The 22,419-nt window shown below is 39.3% G+C and overlaps 2 protein-coding genes and 1 long non-coding RNA gene across 3 annotated transcripts; 1 reads left to right on the top strand and 2 right to left on the bottom strand.

Annotated features, from left to right (window-relative positions):
- Positions 1–2,047: 2,047 nt before the first annotated feature.
- LOC136241877 (uncharacterized) lies at positions 2,048–6,672 on the bottom strand. Its single transcript, XM_066033263.1, has 2 exons — positions 2,301–6,672; positions 2,048–2,211 (listed from the first exon to the last, which is right to left on the bottom strand). Exons 1-2 carry the CDS (start codon positions 6,230–6,232, stop codon positions 2,193–2,195), a joined length of 3,951 nt encoding a protein of 1,316 aa, XP_065889335.1. The 5' UTR covers positions 6,233–6,672; the 3' UTR covers positions 2,048–2,192.
- Positions 6,673–10,550: 3,878 nt separating this feature from the next.
- Positions 10,551–19,892, bottom strand: LOC136241878 (chordin-like). The gene is made up of 9 exons (XM_066033264.1): positions 19,637–19,892; positions 12,330–12,605; positions 11,896–11,993; positions 11,740–11,848; positions 11,607–11,630; positions 11,421–11,521; positions 11,263–11,368; positions 10,903–11,205; positions 10,551–10,838 (listed from the first exon to the last, which is right to left on the bottom strand). The coding sequence occupies exons 2-9, from the start codon at positions 12,526–12,528 to the stop codon at positions 10,687–10,689; spliced, it is 1,092 nt and encodes a 363-aa protein (XP_065889336.1). The 5' UTR covers positions 12,529–12,605; positions 19,637–19,892; the 3' UTR covers positions 10,551–10,686.
- LOC136241879 (uncharacterized) lies at positions 16,643–18,162 on the top strand. Its single transcript, XR_010694437.1, has 5 exons — positions 16,643–17,180; positions 17,232–17,546; positions 17,609–17,741; positions 17,792–17,879; positions 17,937–18,162. It is a non-coding gene; the product is annotated as an uncharacterized lncRNA (long non-coding RNA).
- Positions 19,893–22,419: the final 2,527 nt, after the last annotated feature.

Here is a 22,419-nt window from a genome sequence, read left to right as displayed (position 1 = left end):
GTGCTGATGACTTGACCATACGTGTAATTCTATATAACGCCCAGTACCACACCCTTGCTTAATTATTTACAGATTGCGCGAAGGAGAAGATTAGCTATGCCCGTGCAGGAGAGCCAGAGGCCACTTTACGTGTAAAGAAGAAGATTACAAGTAAGTTTTTATGTTTGTAACATCTCAAGTCTCCATGCCAGCTGCCAGTGGATTCATTCTCGTAAATAAACAATACAAGAAAACATAGGCCACGCTCTTTACAATACAGTTACGTATAAAATACAAGTAAACAATTTTGTCTTGTGCAGCTGGCATGGCAAACTTCCTTTGTGTTGGTGTCAGGCAATTCAATACGTGCTTAATCTTTTTTGCCTTCACCTGGCGTAGCTGCTAGGCTCTGGCTGGCTTGGCTTGTTACGGATGTACGATAATCTTCTATACCGGTCGTAACAGCTACCAGGTTCTGCAGGTCGGAACGCCCGATGAAAGCCACTCGACTCTTGTAACCTTGCAACACGAGGCGGGGAGAACTCTATCTAACGCACACACAATAGCTCACGTGTACAAGCACACAAGGGGAAATACCTAAGTTTATGACCTAACCTAATACAATAAATAAATGAATGTACACTAGCTACGAATAGAGTTATTCAGTCATCAATCTCGACATCCTCCGGGGGGGGGGGGGGGGGGGGCGTAGAGTTTCAGTCCATTCACTCAACTGTTTCCTTGCTCTTACAGCAGCGGCTCTAGGGTGTCTGGGTGAAACTTGATCAGTATTCTGTTGGACAGTTGACTCAGTTTCCTGTTGAACTGGCTCAACATCTGTCGAGGGATCTTCCACTTCCAGGGGGTATAGACGGGCAATGGGACGGTTGGTACGTCCACTTGCTGTGCGTACCGTCACTGATCGGATATACCCATCATTCCCCTTCACAAGTTCCTCAATTACTCCAAGTTTCCAACGGCTTCTGGGTATGTCATCATGAATTTGTACCACATCACCTGTCTTCACTGTCTGTTCCATAGAGCCCGCTGTACGGTGTCTTTCTCGTAGGGAGGTCAAGTACTCCTTTTTCCAACGAGATACAAAGTGTTGTAACAGCAGCCCCTGCCGGTCCACCTTACTTCGCAGTTGTTCAGCTGAAGGATAATCTGGGTCTGCAATCTCTTCTTCCTGTACATCAGGGTGTGGTAGGGCAATGATTCGGCGACCATACAGTAAGTGAGATGGTGTTAATGGCACCAGGTCTCCTGTGGAGGATGGAAGGTAGGTCAGTGGTCGATCATTAAGTACTGCCTCTACTTCCACAATAGTAGTCTGTAAGGTGTTCAGAGTGATGAAGGCTCGGCCCAAAGTCTTCTTCAAAGACATCTTCACCATCCCGACTAACCTTTCCCAAAAGCCCCCATACCAAGGGGCTCTCTTGGGAATGAACTTCCATGTTGTGCCCCTGCATGTGAGAGCAGACTGCAATGTTCGTGACTGGAAAAGCTCATTTAATTCCTTTGCTGCTGATGCGTAGGTCGAAGCATTGTCAGATATAATTAACCGAGGTAATGACCTGCGTGCTGTAAATCTACGGAAGGCTTGTAGGAAGGTTTCCTCAGTAAGATTAGTCACCACTTCAAGGTGCACTGCCCTGGTACTGGCGCAGGTGAACAGGCAGACATATACCTTGTACTCACCAGTTACTCCTTCACTCTTCACATACATGGCTCCTGTGAAGTCAACTCCAGTTACACTGAAGGGAGGCCCATCTTGGACTCTGGCCAGCGGCAGTGGTGGGGGATCAGGGGTAGGGAATGGTTTACCAGCGACTCTGCGACAGATCACACACTTCCTTAGTAACTTGGCTACCACTCTTCGTGCTGCTGGAATCCAGAAGCATTGTCTTAGGGCTGTGACAGTAGCATGAGTGCCTCCATGTAATTGAGTGGCATGAGTGGCGTACACAATCAATGTGGTCAGTCTGTGATTCTCAGGGAGGAGGTAAGGAAACTTGGTGTTGTGGTCAACAGGAGCATTATGTATCCTCCCGCCACAGCGGAGAAAATTGGAGGAGTCTAAAAACAATCGAAGCTGTCTGACTAGTGGCAAACGTCTAGTAGATGTCTGGCTTCTGTGTAAGGAGTTGATTTCCTTCAAGTATGTTGAGTGTTGGCAGCTTTGTATCCACATGTTCTGAGCTTTGCTTAGTTCACCAGCTGTAATTGGTCCTGTAGGCTTGGACGCATGTGATTTAATACACTCAATGAATCGTAGCACATATGCAGTGACATATAACAGTTTAGACAGTGTACTGTACCTTTCTATGTCAATGATGGTTGCTACAGAGGATAATTGATTGTCTTCACTTGTTTCCTCAACTGGGTTGGGGGATAGCACTTCAGTCTCTGCAACAGTGAGTTGAACATGCTGTATGTCAGTCGTACTCCATTGTGGCCGTAACTCTTCACGGACAATCCACTCTGGACCATGTGTCCACATACTGGAAGCTCGTAGTGCTGAAAGTGAAATGCCTCTGGTTAACAAGTCTGCAGGATTGTCTGCAGATGGACAGTAACCCCACCATTGAGCAGGGCAGGCCTCGGTAATTGATGACACACGGTTTGAAACAAACTGTTTCAGTCTCTTGTCACTGTTGAGCCAATGGAGTACGATTTGGCTATCACACCACATGTGAACTATGTCAATCTTGTAATTGATTGAGGAACTGATCCAAGTGTACATCTGTGCAGCAACGGTGGCACCCATCAATTCCAGTCTGGGGAGTGTATGCTGCTTCAGTGGAGCTACTCTAGTTTTGGAAATGACAAATGATGATTCACAGTGTTGATGGAAGTATGCCACTGCGCCATAAGCCTTAGTGCTTGCGTCACAAAATATGTGTAATTCAATTGGTGCAGCTGTACTCAATCCATTCTTTAAATAACATCGAGGAATAGAGATAATGTGCAATTGTTCAAGATCTTGAAGTAGTGTCTGCCATTGTTGTTGATGCTCTGGTGGGAGTGGGTCATCCCATGATAACTTCTTCTGCCATAGCTGTTGTAGTAGTAACTTAGTACTAATTGTAACTGGGGAGGTAAAACCCAGTGGATCAAAGATCTTTGATGATTGTTGCAACACCTCACGTTTCGTAACTGGAGAATCACATGATGGAAAGGCCTTCTGAGTAAGTGACAAACTATCATTACTTGTGTTCCACACTAGTCCAAGAGTGTTGACTTGTTCACTATTGTCTGCGACATAATCCCTCTCTGCTGCTGCACAAACTTGCTTGCTGTTAGATTCCCAGCTCCGTAAATTGAAATTGGCTTCAGAAAGTGTTGTTCGGGCTTCAGTGTAGTATAGAATGGCTTCTTCTTCAGTTGAGCACCCTGACAAAATGTTGTCCACATACAAATTGTGAAGAAGATCCTTTGCTGTGGTTGAACTGCATTGTGTTAGATGGCAGTGAAGAGCAGCATACAACATAAACGGAGAGCTGGCTGACCCAAACAAAACAACTTTGAAGCGGTAGGTCTGAAGTGGGCTCTCAGGATCATCAGGGTTGCATGGCCACAGGAAACGGGTGAAATCACGGTCCTTGGGGTGTAACTGCACATGCAGAAATGCCTTTTCAATGTCAGCACTGACACCAAACTTGCGGGAACGGAAACGGAGGAGGATAGCTGGTAGCTCTTGTAAAAATGGAGGCCCTGTTTCTAGACAATCATTGAGACTGGCCAAGTGCTTAGCTTCACGGCTGCTGCAGTCATAGACTATCCTCAAGGGGGTTGTGGTCGAGTCCTTGTGTACCCCATGGTGTGGTATGTAGTGGCACGGCTTCGATAAATCAGAGTCTGGCACCTTCTCAATGAAATCACGTCTCAATTGTTCTTCAATTATTCCGTTGTAAACTTTGAGCAGCTCAGGTGTTTTACTCAGTTTACGGGTGAGTGACTGCACTCGTCGTTCACAAGTAGACTTGTTGGTAGGCAATACGGGGTGGTTAGATTTCCACGGAAAGTTCACAAGATAGGTACCATCACTCTGACGAGTTACTGAGTCACGTAGGTACTCCTGTAAGAATGTGGACAAGTGGCTAATTTGCTCAGAATCAGTTTCCCACACGTTGCCACTGTTGGTAAAATCAGTTGAGTCATACAGTGATACAGAACTGAGGTGGAACATGCCAGATGTTAGAGCAGGGGTGTAGTTGTACAGTGGTCCTGAAAGTAAGAATCCAAGCTTGCTTTCCACAGCAGTGGGACCTGGTCCTCTAATTACAGCTTCTTTCACAATTGACCAGTAGGCGTCAGCTCCAATAAGCATGGATATGTTAATGTCACCACTATCTGACACTGCATGATTGAGCTGTAACCCTTTCAAATATGACAATTGCTTAACATAGGAAAATGGAAGGTTACGGAGTGGCTGAGCAATTCTTGGAGTGACAAGGACTGATATTGGAATCTCTGTGCCCTCAGTAGTCTGTAATTGGATTGTGGCAATTGGAAGGGTTTGGTTGGAGGCTTCTGATGTTCCAAATGCAGCAATAGCAATACGTTCTGTTCTTTGAGTGTTAAGATGTAGAGAATTTGCAAGAGTTTGTGTGATAAATGAGCGTTGTGCTCCCTCATCCAGAAGAATGTTTGCTTGTGCAGAATAGTTGTTAGCTCTAACTGTGGCAACGGCTGTCTTCAGGAAGCACACCTTAGCTAGCTGGGGTTGTGACATTGCAGAGTTGATCAGATTCTGTGAAGCTTGCGTAGGAGGGACAGATGGCTGTTCGGAAGCTGGTTTCTGTGTGTTACTGGGAGTCTGGGGATTGTGTGTTCCTCGGCACAAACTGGTATGATGCCGTTCCTTACAATGTTTGCAGCGACCCTTAGACTGGCACTGACTGACTCTGTGGTGTCCAAGACAATTAAAACACAACTTATCCCTTTTGACAATGTCAATACGTTTGGATTGGTCTGAGACGGAGTCACACTGTGTGGCTGGATGTGATCCCTTACAAAACACACACTTCGGCAGCTTCCTGGGTTCATGTCTACTTAAGGCTCCTGTGTGAAATGATGCGGTAGAGTGATGATCTTCAAACTGAGATGGAGGAACAAAGGCACCAGCTTCAAGGACTCGTATTTCCTTTGTGATTGCCTCTCTAAGTTTGTCAAGTGTCCACTCAAGACTGCTGTGTTCTCTGGCCAAGTTCTTTCTAATGTCCACTGGAAGTTTCCCTAGTATCATGGGAACTAGTAGGGCTCCGTACGATGTTGTTGCTTGCCCTAATGCTGACAGTCCCCTCACGTGGCTCTCAATTGCATCATGAAAACCCCTTAAACTTGTGATGTTGTTCTTAGCTAGTGGCAAGTTCATCAAAGCATGCATGTGGGCATTGACAATCCTTTGTTGATCACCAAATCTACCCTTTAAAAGGTCTACTGACTGTTGGTAATTGACACTAGTTAAAGGAAACCCAGCAATGGTTCTTGCAGCTTCACCCTCAAGGTGTGCCCTTAGATAATTAAGCTTCTGAACATTTGTTAACACATTATTGGAGTGCACAGCAGAGTCAAAGGAGTCCCAGAATGTTTGCCACTTCAATGGGTCACCTCCAAATGTTGGTAATGTTAGCTTAGGGAGGCGGCTAACATTCTGGGGGACACCAGCAAATGTATTAACATACCCCTGAGCCTGATTAGGTTGTGATCCTTCATTGGTTTCTCTTGGTTGTTGTTGAGTGGTATTAGTTACCAGCGTGGCCTCACTAGACTGTTGATCACTAGCCGGATGGCTACCTGGTTGATCACTGACTGAATCACTTCCTTGTTGATCACTAACTGAATCACTTCCTTGTTGATCACTAACTGAATCACTTGCTGGTGTTGGTGGTGGGCTTTGGACACTCAGTGGTTGAAAAGGTGGAGCTTGAACATTGAGTGGTTTCGGTCTTGACTGCACTGCCTTAATGAAGGAAATCTTCTCTGCCAATGTGAAAATTATCTCCTCTGAGTCCAGTATTTCTGTCTCTAATTCTGTTGCATCACTGATGGTGGCTAGGATTTTAGCATCCAACTCTGTTAGTGTGGCTTTCTTAGCCTCAATTTGTTCTAATGATGTTTGAAGGGTGGCAGCATCTCTCTCGTTGGGAGCCTCATCACTCTCCAGGATGGAAGCAATCTTTCCAAATACACGTGTCAGGTGAGCGCGGTGAGCCCTTCTTGATGCTCGGAGGTGTGAAACTTCCATCGAACAAATTCTGATCGCCAACTGAAATAACAAGCAAGAACAACAGTGTCACTAACGAAATCGCTTGCCTTACTGGGTACCGTTATCCTTTATGCCACGGTACCACGACTTTTCAATGGCGGGTTAGAAGTGTAAGGCTCGCGATTCAACTGCGTCACAGCACCAATGTTACGGATGTACGATAATCTTCTATACCGGTCGTAACAGCTACCAGGTTCTGCAGGTCGGAACGCCCGATGAAAGCCACTCGACTCTTGTAACCTTGCAACACGAGGCGGGGAGAACTCTATCTAACGCACACACAATAGCTCACGTGTACAAGCACACAAGGGGAAATACCTAAGTTTATGACCTAACCTAATACAATAAATAAATGAATGTACACTAGCTACGAATAGAGTTATTCAGTCATCAATCTCGACATGGCTGTCTTCCTTTATCTAGTTCATCTGGCTTGCATACTCCTACAGTATTGTGTAGCTATCTCCTGCAAGTTGTGTATGCATAATTATAGTGTGTCACCCATCACTGTGCCATTGCTACACCACTGGTGAACTCTATGTAGTTGATGTTGATATACTGTGCTGTATATTGGCTAATAATTTTTATCTGGTGATATTGCCTATAATGTATTGCTGCATACAATACTGCAATAATGTATAGTTCTCTCCTGTATGTTTTGTATACATATACTTTGTACACATCACTGTGCCATTACCACACCAATGATGTACTGGCACTTAGCTACTGGTGGCCTTTAGTTACGATGCCACTATTGTGTTATATCTATCACTACTGTGACATATTGAGATGATTTGGGGATCGTACCTTCACCACCTAATAGCCTCACCGGGGGGCTGTCACGTTGGTGTATGTACTTGGTTGTATGTGACGCGGTGACGCGGTCCTAGTAATAATAAAAATAACAATAAAACCACCAACAACACGATAGCTATTTTTAGAGGTGTTTAATACGCACGAAGGTGCTGGGTGACAATTTCACAGCTAATTTGACTTTGGTTCGCTTTGGTTTCTGTAATAAACTGTAGTAAAACCATATTTTCATGAGTTTCTTGGCCTAACAAAGTTTAGTAGCTAGAAATATGGCTGGCTCCTCCACAAGGGGGGTGGAGGGAGATTTGCCCCAAATGCCCCATCCTGGATCCGCCATTATAACTTTATTCAGCATGAATAATGGATATACAGTTTTTAAGACTGTAGTTGGAGAAACAAATTTAAAATTAGACCTCCTAGGTTTGAATATGAGAGCATTTTTGATAGCGCTTAGCTATCAAAGTGCATGCTTTGCAATGTATACAAAGATTGGTTAGCCTATCTGAGACAAACCTGTTTGATAGTAAAGTGTATAGTAAATCAAAATAAGGAGTAGCTAGTTTAGTTATGATTTATAAAATTGTAAATTGATGACATTAGAATTGTGACTGTACTATTAGAGTAGTGACTGCTCTATTAGAGTATCTCGATCTTTGCACAAAAAAAATTATTTGTCTTATTTTCTTTACAGTGTACAGTTTAGCTACAACTGTAAAGTACATTTATAACTGTTGTCTTCTATTTGCCCATTGGCTTTCTATACTTTTGAATACAGTGTGAATGCATGATTCTAGTTTCTGGTACTGTAGGTCCAAGGGGAGCAAGAGAAGGGCCAGGGGGGCACAGCGCCCCTTGGCCCCCCTCAGATCCGCCTATGAAGCCAAACTTTATTATGGTCAATAAACTACAAGCCACATGACTAATTTGGGCTGTCCGGACAATGAAGGTGCCTGGATACTAGAGGTCCAGATAAGGGAGGTTCCACTGTACTTTTATATTGTATGTAGTATGGTTAACTTGACATTGCTGATAATTGAAAGATGGTAAATGCATGAGAAAGTGTAATATCTAATGTTTGAATCCAATCAATTTGCAACCAGGTGTTATTCTATAAAACATTTAGTATAATCCGACTGCTGTATTAGAGAGTATTTGCATTGTTGAACAGAAAAATCTAACCATGCTTCAATTTTGTTAAAAATCCAACCCATATCTGACTTGACAGCTAGGTTGTTTCTGTTCCCTTCTTGTTTTCCTAGCTCTATTATTATCCTAAATAAAGTTCATAAAACTCAGTCACTCTGAGTCCAAGCTGAGGATGAATGTCATCAATAACCAAGGAATTCTATGAGTGCTGTAGCTTCTATCTATGGCTTCATAAAGGGCTTCAATGATAAGCATAAAATTGTTGATGCTTTATTACCTTATGCATTATACTGTATTTGCTAAACACTTCTTTTCATGTCAAAGGTGTAGAATTAAAAATATCTCCTAAAGGGACCCCACTGGTAATATAGTTTTGTTTTCCTTTTACCAAGAAATTGTATATGCATACTGTACCTTTAATCTATGCTTTCGAAAGGTTCACTTTTATTGATTTTCTAGCATCCTGGTATGCACATTGTTTATGGCATATAAGGACTCTATAGGAAAGTACATATGTAGCACAGTAACATGGGCATTGACACTATATGGGATTGTCATACATAATTCTCTGTACCCACGCTCCACCTCATGCACACAATGTATTTTAGAAGCTCGTCAAAATCTTAGAATCAAATTATAGATAGATGTTGTCAAAAACTCGCAAATTTGTGGTGCGCAAGCTACAGGGGAGCAATGTTTGTAAGGCTGCCCATTATGTTGGTGCAGACTATTGGTGCCATTTTAATAACAGTCTCTACAAAAACAACTTTAACCATAATGGCTGCCTTTCTAGTTGCTGGCTTCATATTGACCGCATGGCAGGACAGATGTCACATAAGTTTGAACGTGTGTTTAGCATTTGGCTTTGTTCACATGCAGTGCTGCTGACCCTATATAGTCACATCCTTTCACTATATGTGACTCCGTCCGCGAAAAGTGGTCTTATAGCCTTTTCAATTGCATGTACTTGGCTACCTGTAACTTGACTTGTGAATGTGAAATTTGGTCCCCTTATACCCCTAACATAGCACTATGGTGTGGTGTAATATGAAGGTGATAGGTTGAAAACATGAAGAGTTATGATTAGTCAAACTCTACAGTTTGGAAAGGCTATAATACCCCTTTTCACAGACCAGGTCACATATGTTGTAGGGCTAAAATATTTAATATCAATATATGCATAAGTAGCTATTATATAGACATGAATGGTGTTGTGCTTGATTTCTAATGCATTAAGTCTTGTTATTGCATGAATTTTGGTCAATATGGCAACTGAAATGTGTAACATAGTCCTTTACATGTGACATGTACCAATGCTGAATACTAACTCAAAACTTATTGTCATACATACATCCCACATAACAGAAACATCATTTACAATTTGGTTATTTCATCTGGTAGGACAACTATCATGTGGTTGTCCTGTACAAAATATTCCCTTATTAAGGTACGTATCTATGTGATGTTGCATTAATGTCTGCTCTGTACAATAAGAATGCTTTTAGCCCACTAGTTAGCCCACTAGTTAGATTTCTCTCATAAGCTACTATAGCTACTTAGTTCTTGCTTGTAGTTAGCAATGGCGGATCCAGCATGGGACATTTGGGGCAAATACCCCCCCCCCCCCCCCCCCTCCTTTCCCTTTCGGATGAACCATGCTATTTTGATTGAACTACTAAACCTTGTCAGGCCAAAATCAATTTATAACTCATGAAAAATGTACACATCACCATCATTTGTTGCAAACTGACTCACCTGAAACCAAAGTCAAACCAACTATCAAGCAATGTCACTCTCATCACCTTTCGGGCATGCTAAGCGCCTCTATCATTTCTGGTGTTCAAGACATTTAACCTTGTAAACAGTTTTAAAGACGTATCTGTAAAGCCCAAAAAATCAACAGTGAGGTACTTACTAAGAGGTACATAAAGCATAAATCAACTAATAAGAGAATTCAAATCTGTTCTTCCCACCCATCTACAACTAAGCCTGTTTGTGCCCCTCCCCTTGCCAGATCCTGGATCCACCCCTGCTTAGATAGTTAACATACCTTCTCACCTATGCCTTGGTAGTCCACTACTTGCTATAATGTTATGAACTCTTGAAATACACACACCTTTGTTATGAATTAGATAATTGATTGACAAATTGATGTTTCAGTAGCAAATTATTTTGGTTAGTCACATAGTTGCTAAACTATAAACAGCTATAATGCGAAACCTGATTTTCACACGTGGCATCATATGTTTAGCACTATCCAGTTTATGTGGTTGAGACAGCATTATGTTATGGGTGCTTTTCACGGCCATAACACTGATATACCTCATGACAGCAGTAGTATTTTTTATAATTTTTATAGTCAGTTGTTTAAATACAGTTTTCTACATTTACATGAACCATAAGCAAGAAGCAAGTAAATACAAAAGTTATAACTTCACAATGGTTCTTGTACAAAATTGAGGAAAGTTTATCACTTAACAATCACCATAGCCACTTGATTCATCTGAGTCATGATCACTTGGCTGTAATAGCATTAACACTCTTGAAGAACAGAGATACTTACAGTAGTTCAGGTTATGCTTCTCTATCTTTGTATTAAACCAGTCAGTTACAGTTTGTACCAATTCTATTAATATGTATTTAAGGAATATATTAATTACATATGTGACATACAACTTTACTACTATTACCTTGAGTTGTATTTCCAATGTATTGAAAACGCACATTGACGAAAGTATTTGCAAATGTATTACTTGAGTATGATTCATACTGCACTTTCACTGTATCATTTGACCACACGTACACATCCACACTGGCAAAGTGTACTGACTCTATTGCAATTTGGTCAATGTGTTTATCAATTGTATCATATACTTTATAGGAATGGATGACAACTACCGAACAAGGTTTAACAGTTGGATCGGTTGGTTGCAAAGATGGCGGTGCATACGTGCTGTTGCTAGCATTGGTAGCTTCTGTCCCATCAGTATTTGCTGGATAAAAAAAGAAGAGAACTAATCACTAAGTTATAGGCTGTCACAGGAGCTTACTTCTGTTGCATTTTGGGCAGCAGATTGTTATTTCTTCTATTGGATCATCAGGTGTGCATTCTCTTACTGGAGGACATGGCAATTTCTCACAATATGTTGTTCCATTCTAAATATGGAAATTTAAATAACATTTGGGTATGTGATTACAATTTTTATACTTTGCAAGTGCAGTTGGAACACTTTAGAACACCAAACTTGGGAAAGTAAGGATTCCATACATCACCATCTTGGTAGGTGATCCCATTCTCTTCACATGTTGCTACAAAACAATATGCATTTTTCTGGTTAGACATGCTAATTAGAGACATGATTAAATTATGGGTGTTGATAATGAATATGAGTACCTTGCTCCAAGTTGGCACTGTTTTCTGTAAGGAAACACAAAAGTAAGTGACTTGGGTCTTTTTAGACTTAGAGTATAATATTATGCAAATGATATAATATTGCTTGGTACATTATGAGTAAGTTTGAGCTTACCATCTGCACATCTTGGACAGCATTTCCTTTCCTCTACTACGATTTGGTCAAAGCTGCACTTTAGTTGAGGACAGGCTTGAAATATTCTGCTGCAAACCAATTTTCCAAGCTAAAATTATACTGCAAACATTAAACACATTAATTTGGTTCTCTTACACAACAATGGCAAACTTCACATGGATCAGAACTATTGGAAGGAACCATCGACAATTCTTCATATGTTTCACCATCAACCAAGCATCCGAGAGTAATCTCTGTTGATAGACACCAATTGGTGAAAATGCATGACAGAGGTTTGTTAAACAATGGACATGTGGTGGGTATTGTCCTGTAACTGATTGCTTGTACAGCTGCCACTTATAGGGATTTTGCTTCATTTGGCCTGATGAAGCCCCTTAGGAATACTATTAGTGTGGTAGCAGCAGCAGCAGCTGACAACAATTTGTTCACTGCAAATTCACTTTCGTTACAGGTAACCACATTTGTGTATGCTATATACCAGCAATCAATGTACTTGCAAAGAAATTAAAGTGAACCTTATATAACTTCATGTCATGAATTAAAACTACAAAGTTTAATCATTTGTTTACCTGTTTCATCACAGCTCCAGCAGCAGTCTCCTTCTTTTAGTATAGTTTTTGAACACTTCAACTTTGGACACTGGACATTAATGCATCTCGGATGTATGTCTGTAGTATTTAGGATGTCTTCAACTGTTAGCAAGAGCACAGGAGATGCAGCAGTAAAAGTTGATTGAATGAAGAGAATAGCACACAGTGAGGTCCACATTGTTTCAGTTGCTGCAATGAGGCTGTTTCAAAGTGACCCTCGTTTTATACTGATAAAGTGACGTCACTTAATTGTTTCTGTAATTGCAATGAATTGTAAATGTATCCCACATCATAACATTAATTGTATTTAGTCAGATATTCATTACTGCTTCCTTGACACAGCATGTTTTCCAATTAAATTGGCACCATGTTGCTACTAGTTACATGTATGTATTGTTGTGCTGACTACATGCCTCTGTATAGTGTTGTTTCAGTGGTGCTGTATCTACCTTGTGTCTACATGTCTACATGCCCACACTATTATGTTAACCAATGTGTTATAATAAATCTTTTTCATTGGTCAAGTGTTTGTGGTACACAACTGTAAGGAGAAGTTAGCAATACCATGCAGTGAATAGTAAAGATCACTGCACGAAAAGTAAGATGTCCTGCTTGTGTCAGCATGTAGGAAATTTTTTAAATGATTTCCTATTTAAGTTATCATGCAGGAAATGTCTCTGAACATTTTCTGTACAATTTCCTGTTAGTGTCACATTGCAGTAAATTGTTTTAACATTTACAAGAAATGTAGATAAAATCAGTATTAAGATTTTCACCACATTCACGACTAGTGACAATGCAGCTGTAAACTGATCAAATGGATACTGCAGGTTTCATGTGTTGATCAGTGTAATACTGAGCCAAACTTAGTTCTCAACATATACCAGAGTGTCTCTATACAACAATGTGCAAAACTGTAACCCATATTATGCTGTTGCAATAACTTTTTAGTTGTATATGAATTGTTATACTAAGGAAGCTCAAAATCAACTACACCATATTTCTCAGTGACTTACCGTGCTACAGAAAAAAGAAGCTATGGCATACAGTGATGATACTCAACTGTTTAGGCTTTCAACATGACAATTAAACAGTCAACACATGGAGCTAGATAGTTACGTACTGTATGCTGGGGTAAATATTGCATGAATTTATGGCCATAATTGTGTGTTACACTTTGTGTCTTTGTACAATATAGATGTTAGAATTTGTCATGAATAGTGACAGACAGCTGGGGAGTATGGCATTGTGACAAAGTGTTTATTTTAGTAAATATCTGGTGATGGCTTTACTTACTGTTTCAGCGGTTCACCATCTTCATGCTATATACTTTAATGTATACTACAATGATATACCTGGATTTGTGGAAAGGATTACTACAATAAAATAACCTGTACTTGGTTGCCAGGAGATAAGAAAGCAATAGTGCATTTCATGAATATAATAATAAAGGAAATGTAAGTGGCTATGAATATTATACACGTATACGAGTACACCATAAAAATTTTCCCTACATAAGGAATGGGAATATATATATATATATTCCTTTACTGTTATGTGGGTGATTATGTGTAACATAGCTATAGTGCGGTGGCTAAGTTGATGCCATCCAAGCATTCCATGGTTATCACTCGGGCGAAATATTATTGTAATGTTGCTTTACATTAATTTTATAACTGAAGCAAGCAATCAACTTAGCTATGATGATATCACATCATTTTACATATAGCTATAGTTTCTGTGTGCATTAGCTGCATCATGCTGTCTACAACCTGATACATGATGTACACAAGTCTACATTGGCAATATACAATATAGCACCTCCAAACATCCAGTAAATAATCTCAACTCTTTGGTCTGTCACGAGGTCTGTCATGGATGAAGTAAACACAGTATACTGTAATGTTGTGACCTCCCCTAGTCTCTGTTGAGGCACCACGGCCAACTGTGATATATACTATATAGTCTCTCCTGCAATCCTATGGTAGATGGTTGTCAAACTTAGTCTTTGTGTCACTACCACTGGGAACTTTCTGACAAGTGTATATAATGTATAACAATAAATTACAGATTTTTGATTGTCTATGTGTACTATCAATAGTTCATAATAAAGAGGTCTTATAGTATGGACTCTTGGTACAAGAGGTTATTGGTAGACTTTTATTGCAGGAAAAAACACTTATGGCACTTAGATGGTATACTTAATTGCAATGTTGGTTTACAGTTAAATGGCTTCTATCCATGCAAGAATTATATATGATGTAGTAAGAAAGCAAAATGTTTGGATTACAGCACTCTCATATGGTGGTCTATAGCTACATAGTATCACATTAAAACTTTTTAGTTCACAGATTTACTATAGAGATTTGGAGACCTGTATGCCTTAATAACATTATGAGACCAACTAGATGTGATCATCATTCACATGTAGCTAGTAGCTGGTAATGTGCAAGGACTTGCATGAGGAGTGAAGTTCTCCTAAAATTAGATATTTGCTAAGAAACTGCATGAGTGAGAAGGGTGGTGGCAGCTAATTGGTCATATTCATAGAGTTGAAGAATTTACACATAACTATATTCAAATGTTTTGGTAGACCTTTTGGTTAAATACATAAACTATAGCTACCTGCCGCATTTCTTTGTTCTGCTGTAAATGAGTTTCTGGTAACCTCTTAGCAGCAATGTGTGAACAAAACTCTATCATGTCAGCAAGGTAAGAGTTGTTTTAATCTCAGAGGCTCGTAAGATGGAATGCAATCCATCTATGTACATGTGTCCTGCTCAACTGTGTTACCTGATCCTGCATGGTGGTAGCTGCAGCTGTATGTGTTTAAAGTGCCAAGTGTTCACAATTTTTTCACAGTAATATGTGAAACACATTGCTCTTCAAAGCAGGCAGTGAAGTGTGGCTTAGTAATCTACACTATGAATTTCCATATTGGGTATCCACCACAGCACATTATTTCATTAGTGGTTATATCCATTTAGTGGCTTAAAGTAACAGCTGTTAGTGTCTTTGTGTCGCCTATGCTTGGAAGGACTTATATACTTTGCCATTCGTGCATGTAAGCATGGACTATAGACATTTCGAATCTCAAAAAAACTTCTATAGCTGCTAACAGTCTGGCACTATCAAATACATGACTTTTATATAGTGGCACAATCAAAGCTTGGTAATTGTAAGGTTTCAGCTAGGGTTGATGCTCAGTTGCTGTTGTTGCTTCCTTGAGCAAGAATATTTATTCACATTGCTCCAGTTGTTAAATAGGGACCTTTCTTAAATGGTGACTATTTTGGTAGACCTACTTTTAAATGCTTTTGGTTGAATACATATTAAACTATAACATTACTTTGTTCTGTTGTAAATGAATTTCTAGTCACCTGTTAGCAACTATCGTGTGCACAGCAAAACTCTACAATACATATCTACATGTCAGGAACATGCATTAAGCATGTAGCAAGGTAAGTTTTAATCACAGAGGCTCTTAAGATGGAATGCAATCCATCTATGCACATGTGTCCTGCTAATGGTGGTAGCTAGCAAGTGCCAAGTGTTCACAATAATCAGCACAGTGATGTGTGAAGCATATTGAGTAAAAGCTCTTTGAAGCAGGCAGTGATGTGTAGTGTAGAAATCTACTCTATGAATTTGCATATTGGGAATCTACCACAGCACATTATTTCATTAGTGTTAATGGCTATATCCATTTAGTGGCTTGAAGCAACAGCTGTTAGTCTGTGTGCCAATAGTTGAAAGGACTTATACTTTGCTATTGCTTTTGACTCATGCATGCATGCAAGCATGGCCTATACAGACATTACAAATCACAAAAAAAAAATTCTGTAGCTGCTAACAGTCTGTCACTATCAAGTCCATTACCTTTAGTAGGCACAATCAGTGCTTTGATACATGGAAAAATTTAATGTTGTGTAATAGCTAGTGTGTGCGTGTGTGTGTATTGTGTGTGTGTATTGTGTGTGTGTATTGTGTGTGTGTATTGTGTGTGTGTATTGTGTGTGTGTGTATTGTGTGTGTGTATTGTGTGTGTGTGTGTGTGTGTGTGTGTGTGTGAGAGAGAGAGAGAGAGAGAGAGAGAGAGAGAGAGAGAGAGAGAGAGTTAAGATAAGTGGTCCTGAGTTTGGTAATTGAAAGGTTTCAGTCAGGTTTGATGCCCAGACTAGTTTACCCAGGTGTTAAATGGCAACAACTGGGAAGGCAGACCATCCATAGCTCTGATATAACATATGTAGTGGGTGAAGGTACAGATGAGACTTAATTGGGTTGCCATGCCCACACATTGACATGAGATACTGTATGGTACACCTTTCTGTGAGTTAAGTATAATACTAGTCCTGCCCTCGAAGGATTATGCTTACGATGACTCTTAGCACCAGCCTACATGAGTAGCTAGCACACAGATGTCCCAGTCAGGTAGGCAAGTGGTAGCTGAAGGTATTGCCTTTTGTGTGTTTGTTTGTGTGTGTTGGACTCTGCTTTGTTGGTGTAGCCTAAGGCTGACTAAGAAGTTGACAGGAATGCATTTAAATACATGAATATTTTTACTAATTCAGTGTGGACAATCTAATTAGCCACAGTGCATCCACCGCACTAGCTATATGGCTGCACATGGATGAGGTCACTGCTCTTTCATGCTCGTATATATATACCAACAGCATGCATGCACAGATTGCACAGATTGCACACAATCACCTTCGCTGCATATTTCTTCCGATTGTTCGCAGTTAACAGCGAGGCTCTATAGCTATGATGCAGCTTGTTGTCATCCAGAACTAGAACAGTGCTTGTGCTCCATGGCAGACTTACCTGCAGGTATATATATATAGCTATAAAGGCTGTCACAGCATTTATGATCGTTCGTAGATATCGCTTCTTTCATCCTTTTCCGCCAGTTTGTAGAGACGCCACAATTGTACCTATGCTACAGTAACTAGCTACAGCGCTACACGCATTTGGCAACTACAAAATCACATGTTGCTTGCTGGCAAAAGAAGTACAGGATAACACCCCTCGGGTTGAGAGTCAACTGGGTGCATTCCACAAGCACTCATCATCTTTAGTACAACTACCTCACAGTGAAATGGTTAAGTCTACTTTATAGATGACTGCAAGCTACCCTGACATAGGGAACTTTGCAGAAAGACATATAGGAAGAGCTGCATTTGTAGCAATTTTGAGGTAAGAAGATGTGGTTAATTCATGATTCGCTATTAATTTGCTATCTATATCATTGATGGCAGTGAGATCCACCATCGACATCACCTAGCTACGTAAAGCTGTCAAAGGAAGTGACAAAAGTGGTTACTGATGCTTTCAAAACTTGGACTGCTGATGATGTCTTGTGGTAGTACTGTAGATGCAAGAAATCACATAGTAAGTTCTGCTATAGTTCTTGGAAATGCGTATTTTGTGGTCTATTGAAGTTTGGCAGTGGAGAAACTTGTGATCATGGCTGGATCTTGTGAAAGCTATGAATGACACTGTATCAGGAATAGTATACATTAATTCAAGGTTTGCCACAGAAAAAAATTGCCATAGCAATATTTTATTGTAACAAAATTTTTACAGATGCTACCTATAAGAACTAGTGATGAAACAGATTATGGGAAGAAAGCTTCACTCAACGGACAGAAGTAAAAGAGCCAATCTACATTAATTTTAAGTGATGTAACATCCCTCAGAAAAAATAATCCTGAAGGTGTCAAGAACTTCAATTTGAGAACTGAAAATTATAGTTGCTGTACAAATGATGTGCTTTTTTACTTATTAATGAAATACGTATTGTGGGTAGTAAATATAACACAGGAGTGAGACATTGCTAGCTATATTACTAGCGCAGTATATATAAAGCAGATGCACAATATAGAAAATGTTGATTTCAGCTACAGGATTTTTTACATCCTGTATGCATTTCACAGTGTTAAAATGTACATTTCTTCACTGCCTCATTTCCAGCACCATTCTAGATGCAGTAAACCTTTCTCTATCCTCTGTATGAAACTTTACTAAAATCTGCTAATTTTCTACTTATGAAATGTGGCTGAAATGACAAATTTCATGCACATTTTATACTCATTACCTACAAGCTGACATGGAACTTTTCGCCCAGTGGATCATACTGCATTAATGTGAGGGTAACCATCTAATGTACCAGTATAACTCCTACCACATAATCAGCAAATAGACCAGCTTGGCTAAAGTAGGGATCAAATTTTGCACTTCAAGTGATGATATTTCCTTTTCAATCATTTGAGATAGGGTGCAATGTCAAAATCATTGCCTTAGGGCATGTTCTGAAACTTCATTTTGAGCTGGTCACGAAACCATACAAATGCACACAAAATCTTTGAGGTGTAATCAGAAAATCAATTGTTATTAAACACTGCTAATGAAACCAATAGTGCAAAAGTATGGGCACATTTCAATACAAATAATATGATGTGTGTCTATGGCTTCATATACCTTGACCCTCCGTGCTTCTTAACAATACAAGCTAATGACCTGGATGGACACCTCCCTTGATCAGCTTTTGGATATGACTGTCCCTTGGTTGCCTACGCAGATGCCAAATTTCAGCATATGGCTTCCTCAATGTATTTTCTTTATTGGCTTCAGATCCAATATGAATAAAATCTAGCAAATATTGTACCATGCAAGTTTGGTGCTTTTATCAAAAAGTGAACAATTTTTTTTTGCTTAGCCGCTCTACTATAATGAGATTGCTACCATGCAGTTTGATTGAACTGTACTATTCATCACTAGTATAATCAGTCAACACCAGACATATTATGCAAACATGATGAGATGTGCATCTGGTGAGCCAGCAAAGGAGCAATTTCACAGCCTTAGTAAGTTACATACAGAGCACATGTAGAATGCAAAGTATGCCTGCACTTAGTTAGACTGTAGAGGTATGATGCAAAAAATGTATATAAAATAGCATGTAAATACATAGAAATCGCAATGTGCTACCTGTGATAAACACCTTATGAGCTACCCATAATAGGACATGCACAATTTGCAAGAGAGTCAACTTCAAGGTATCTAAGTCCATAATGCGTACATTTATCTCCTGCAGTGTCAGTGCCAAAAGAAATGTGTCTGTCCCAAATGATGTCCTCACCAACTTAATACATTAACCATTCTTAAGTTAGTTTAAGGCAACAATGAGTCAGCCAATCAGCGGATAATGTACATAAAGAACATTATAATAATAATTATCACGTAAACGGGATTTAATTACAATATTTTACAACCCTATAGCTTACCCTAGTATTGTTTGACAGGCTAGTGTGGTGAGGCCATGTGTACTATGGTTATACAGCATCTTGGCAGCTTGTTGGTTGTATATATTCTTCAATGGATTGGCATCCCTACAAGGAGATTCACAGCCGGTCCAAACAATAACAAGTCTTGTTGATAGCTCACAGCTACTCTCATATGGTGGGGACATACAAAGCTTAAAGGTTCATCACAATTATAGGATACTGAAAGTAAAGAAAACCCTAAATATATACTACTACAATGTTACAATAGAGCATGTAGCAAATGGCGTAGGGAAGTTGAGAATACAACAGAAACCCTGTTACAGTTCTTGTAACATACCTATAATTCCTTTTGAATAATTTTGTGACATCTCAACTATATGCAAGCTTGGAAATTTATTATGTTGATTTGTTGCTGTGATGCATGTCTGGTCATTGTCATTATATCACAAGAATCATCCAAAGAAATGAACAAACAACAGAGTTGTAATAATAAAACTGTGAAATATAACATACATAGTGGAATTTTCTTTTAAAGCTTAATTCATGTTGTCCAAGGTTTTTCAAAAAACAACAAAAATTTGGGAGGTCATTTTTCATTATGAAGCTTGACATATATGGTATCTTATGTGCTGATGTTCTCTGTACTGCGTAATTCTTTCTTTATATCAGTGTTGGAACTAGTAAACTACTGCCTAGACTGAGACAAAAACAGAAAATGGGTCTATAAATAACAGGCAATGCAATTAATGTGTACTTTCAGGTTAAATAACTTACAGTCAGCTATGTATTGATCCTAATACTATTCAGGGTTGGGATAGTATTGGGACCAGTGGTCCATTTTTGTCTCAATCTACATACATATTGATGAGCAACAGCTAAAAAGGCTAAGGAAGTCTCCAACTAGATGATTGGTGATGACAGACAGTAAAGGTGTTAAGAGCAGACACATGTGGTTTGTGAAAAGTGTTACAACATTGTACTTTATGGTTTCTCGTGATAAAATGTTTGGTGATGAATTTGAATAATGTGGCAGGCAAAAGATTTTTATTGGGTCAAGTACTACTACAAATGAGTCAAATTTCAAGAACTAGTGTAATTCCTAGAAAGATACATTGATTAACTGTAACATACTTCATGACCAACTGACAAAATAATTTGACTGAAGTATATTTATTATAACTGCAGAAGCTACTTACTGTGTACTTGATCACTAGTTATAAACATTTAGCCTTTATACGCATATCAATAAATTTTCCTCTTGCCCCATTCATCTTGGATGAAGCCAGACTCTCTGTGAAATGCTGGTGGATGAGTGACAAGTTATGCTATATGCTCACGATGATATAAATGCTGAAGACCTCAACCGTGTCTGATTGTTTTATTAGAGTATAATGAATGCTGTATTAGAGTATCTTGATCCCTTCAATATAAAGAGGTTAAATCTCCAGATATTGAGAATCATATAGTGCATGGGGGCTTCTGCCTATACATACATCCTTTCTTTGCTTTACCTGTATAGACTACATAATTAGCCCTATTGTGAAATTTTATTGTGTACCAACAATAAAAATTCAGTAGGCTTTCTACACAAATATCCCACTTCTACATCTGCCTAACGATGTCATGATGATTTTATGGTCTACTTTTAGTTTTATCATGCACTTAAGATATAAGTAAGTTGTGTGTTCTTTTCAAGCCTTGTAGTGTATGTAGAATACTTTAAAACTTACTGTCGGGTGGAAGGTAGTCACTGATGCTTACTGTAAAGGGCATAGTTACTTCACTTGGATTAGCGATTTTCAACTCCACAGCAATTTTCTGATGGCTGTGTCATCAGCTGCTCAAAAGTATAAACCACTTCAAAGTCGGCGTAACGATGCCGTAATTGGAACCACAACTCCACCTTAGGTATTGTTGTATAATTGTGACACCTCCACTTTAGTTGTTTACCTTATAAGTTGTTAACTTGATGTTTTTACTTAGCCACTTGCCTATGGGTATATACACCATTGTATTGAGAAGTGTGCAGTAGGTGAAACATATTTGCTTACTATAGTACTACAAAGCATACAAAGATCACTGAGATCCAATAAGACCTCTCATTACATGTACAAACTTGCAGCTAGAAGCAACTGCAGTTTCAAAACAGTCCAGGTTGCTAGATGGCTTGCTAAATCAATTGTGCCATTTTCCCCTTTAAAATGTATGGGGAGCCATGGGAAAAATGTACCCTTTTTCAGTTTTATGCACTGTACATGCCAAAGTAGCTAATTCTATCCCAAAAAAACTATGGATTTCTGAGATTGGCAATCAGTACTCTATCTAATGAGCATATTAAAAAATCAGGCTGGAATGTTTATATATAGACAACTTCTATATATATTTATGTAGCATAGTTGTGTGCAGATTTACCAATTGTTATGACCTCTTTGGTTATCTATATATGCTTGCCCCTGCATGGCATTGTCTAATGAGCAAATAATTTGGTTGTATCAGTCATTATGAGGAGCAGCTTACCGTAATTTGCTTTTCTTCGTTGTAAAATAATTTTCGTATGCAAAACTTGTACGTAAAGTTCTTACATGAAATTTTTTTTACATAAGATCGAACTACTCTAATAGAGCAGTTAATCACGTAAAAATTATACAAAAACATTTTTACATGAAAATTTTTAGCACGAAAATAAAGCGGATTACGGTATTTGTAAAGAAACACATGTGTGAACAATCACGTGACCCATACATATTGTTCAACTGCATTTGCAAACATGCAATCTGAAACTG

Source organism: Dysidea avara, chromosome 12 (assembly GCF_963678975.1).
Source record: "Dysidea avara chromosome 12, odDysAvar1.4, whole genome shotgun sequence".
In the NCBI taxonomy this organism is placed as follows: domain Eukaryota; kingdom Metazoa; phylum Porifera; class Demospongiae; order Dictyoceratida; family Dysideidae; genus Dysidea; species Dysidea avara.
The sequence above is the reverse complement of the archived record's forward strand: the minus strand, read 5'-3'. Positions and strand labels throughout refer to the sequence as shown.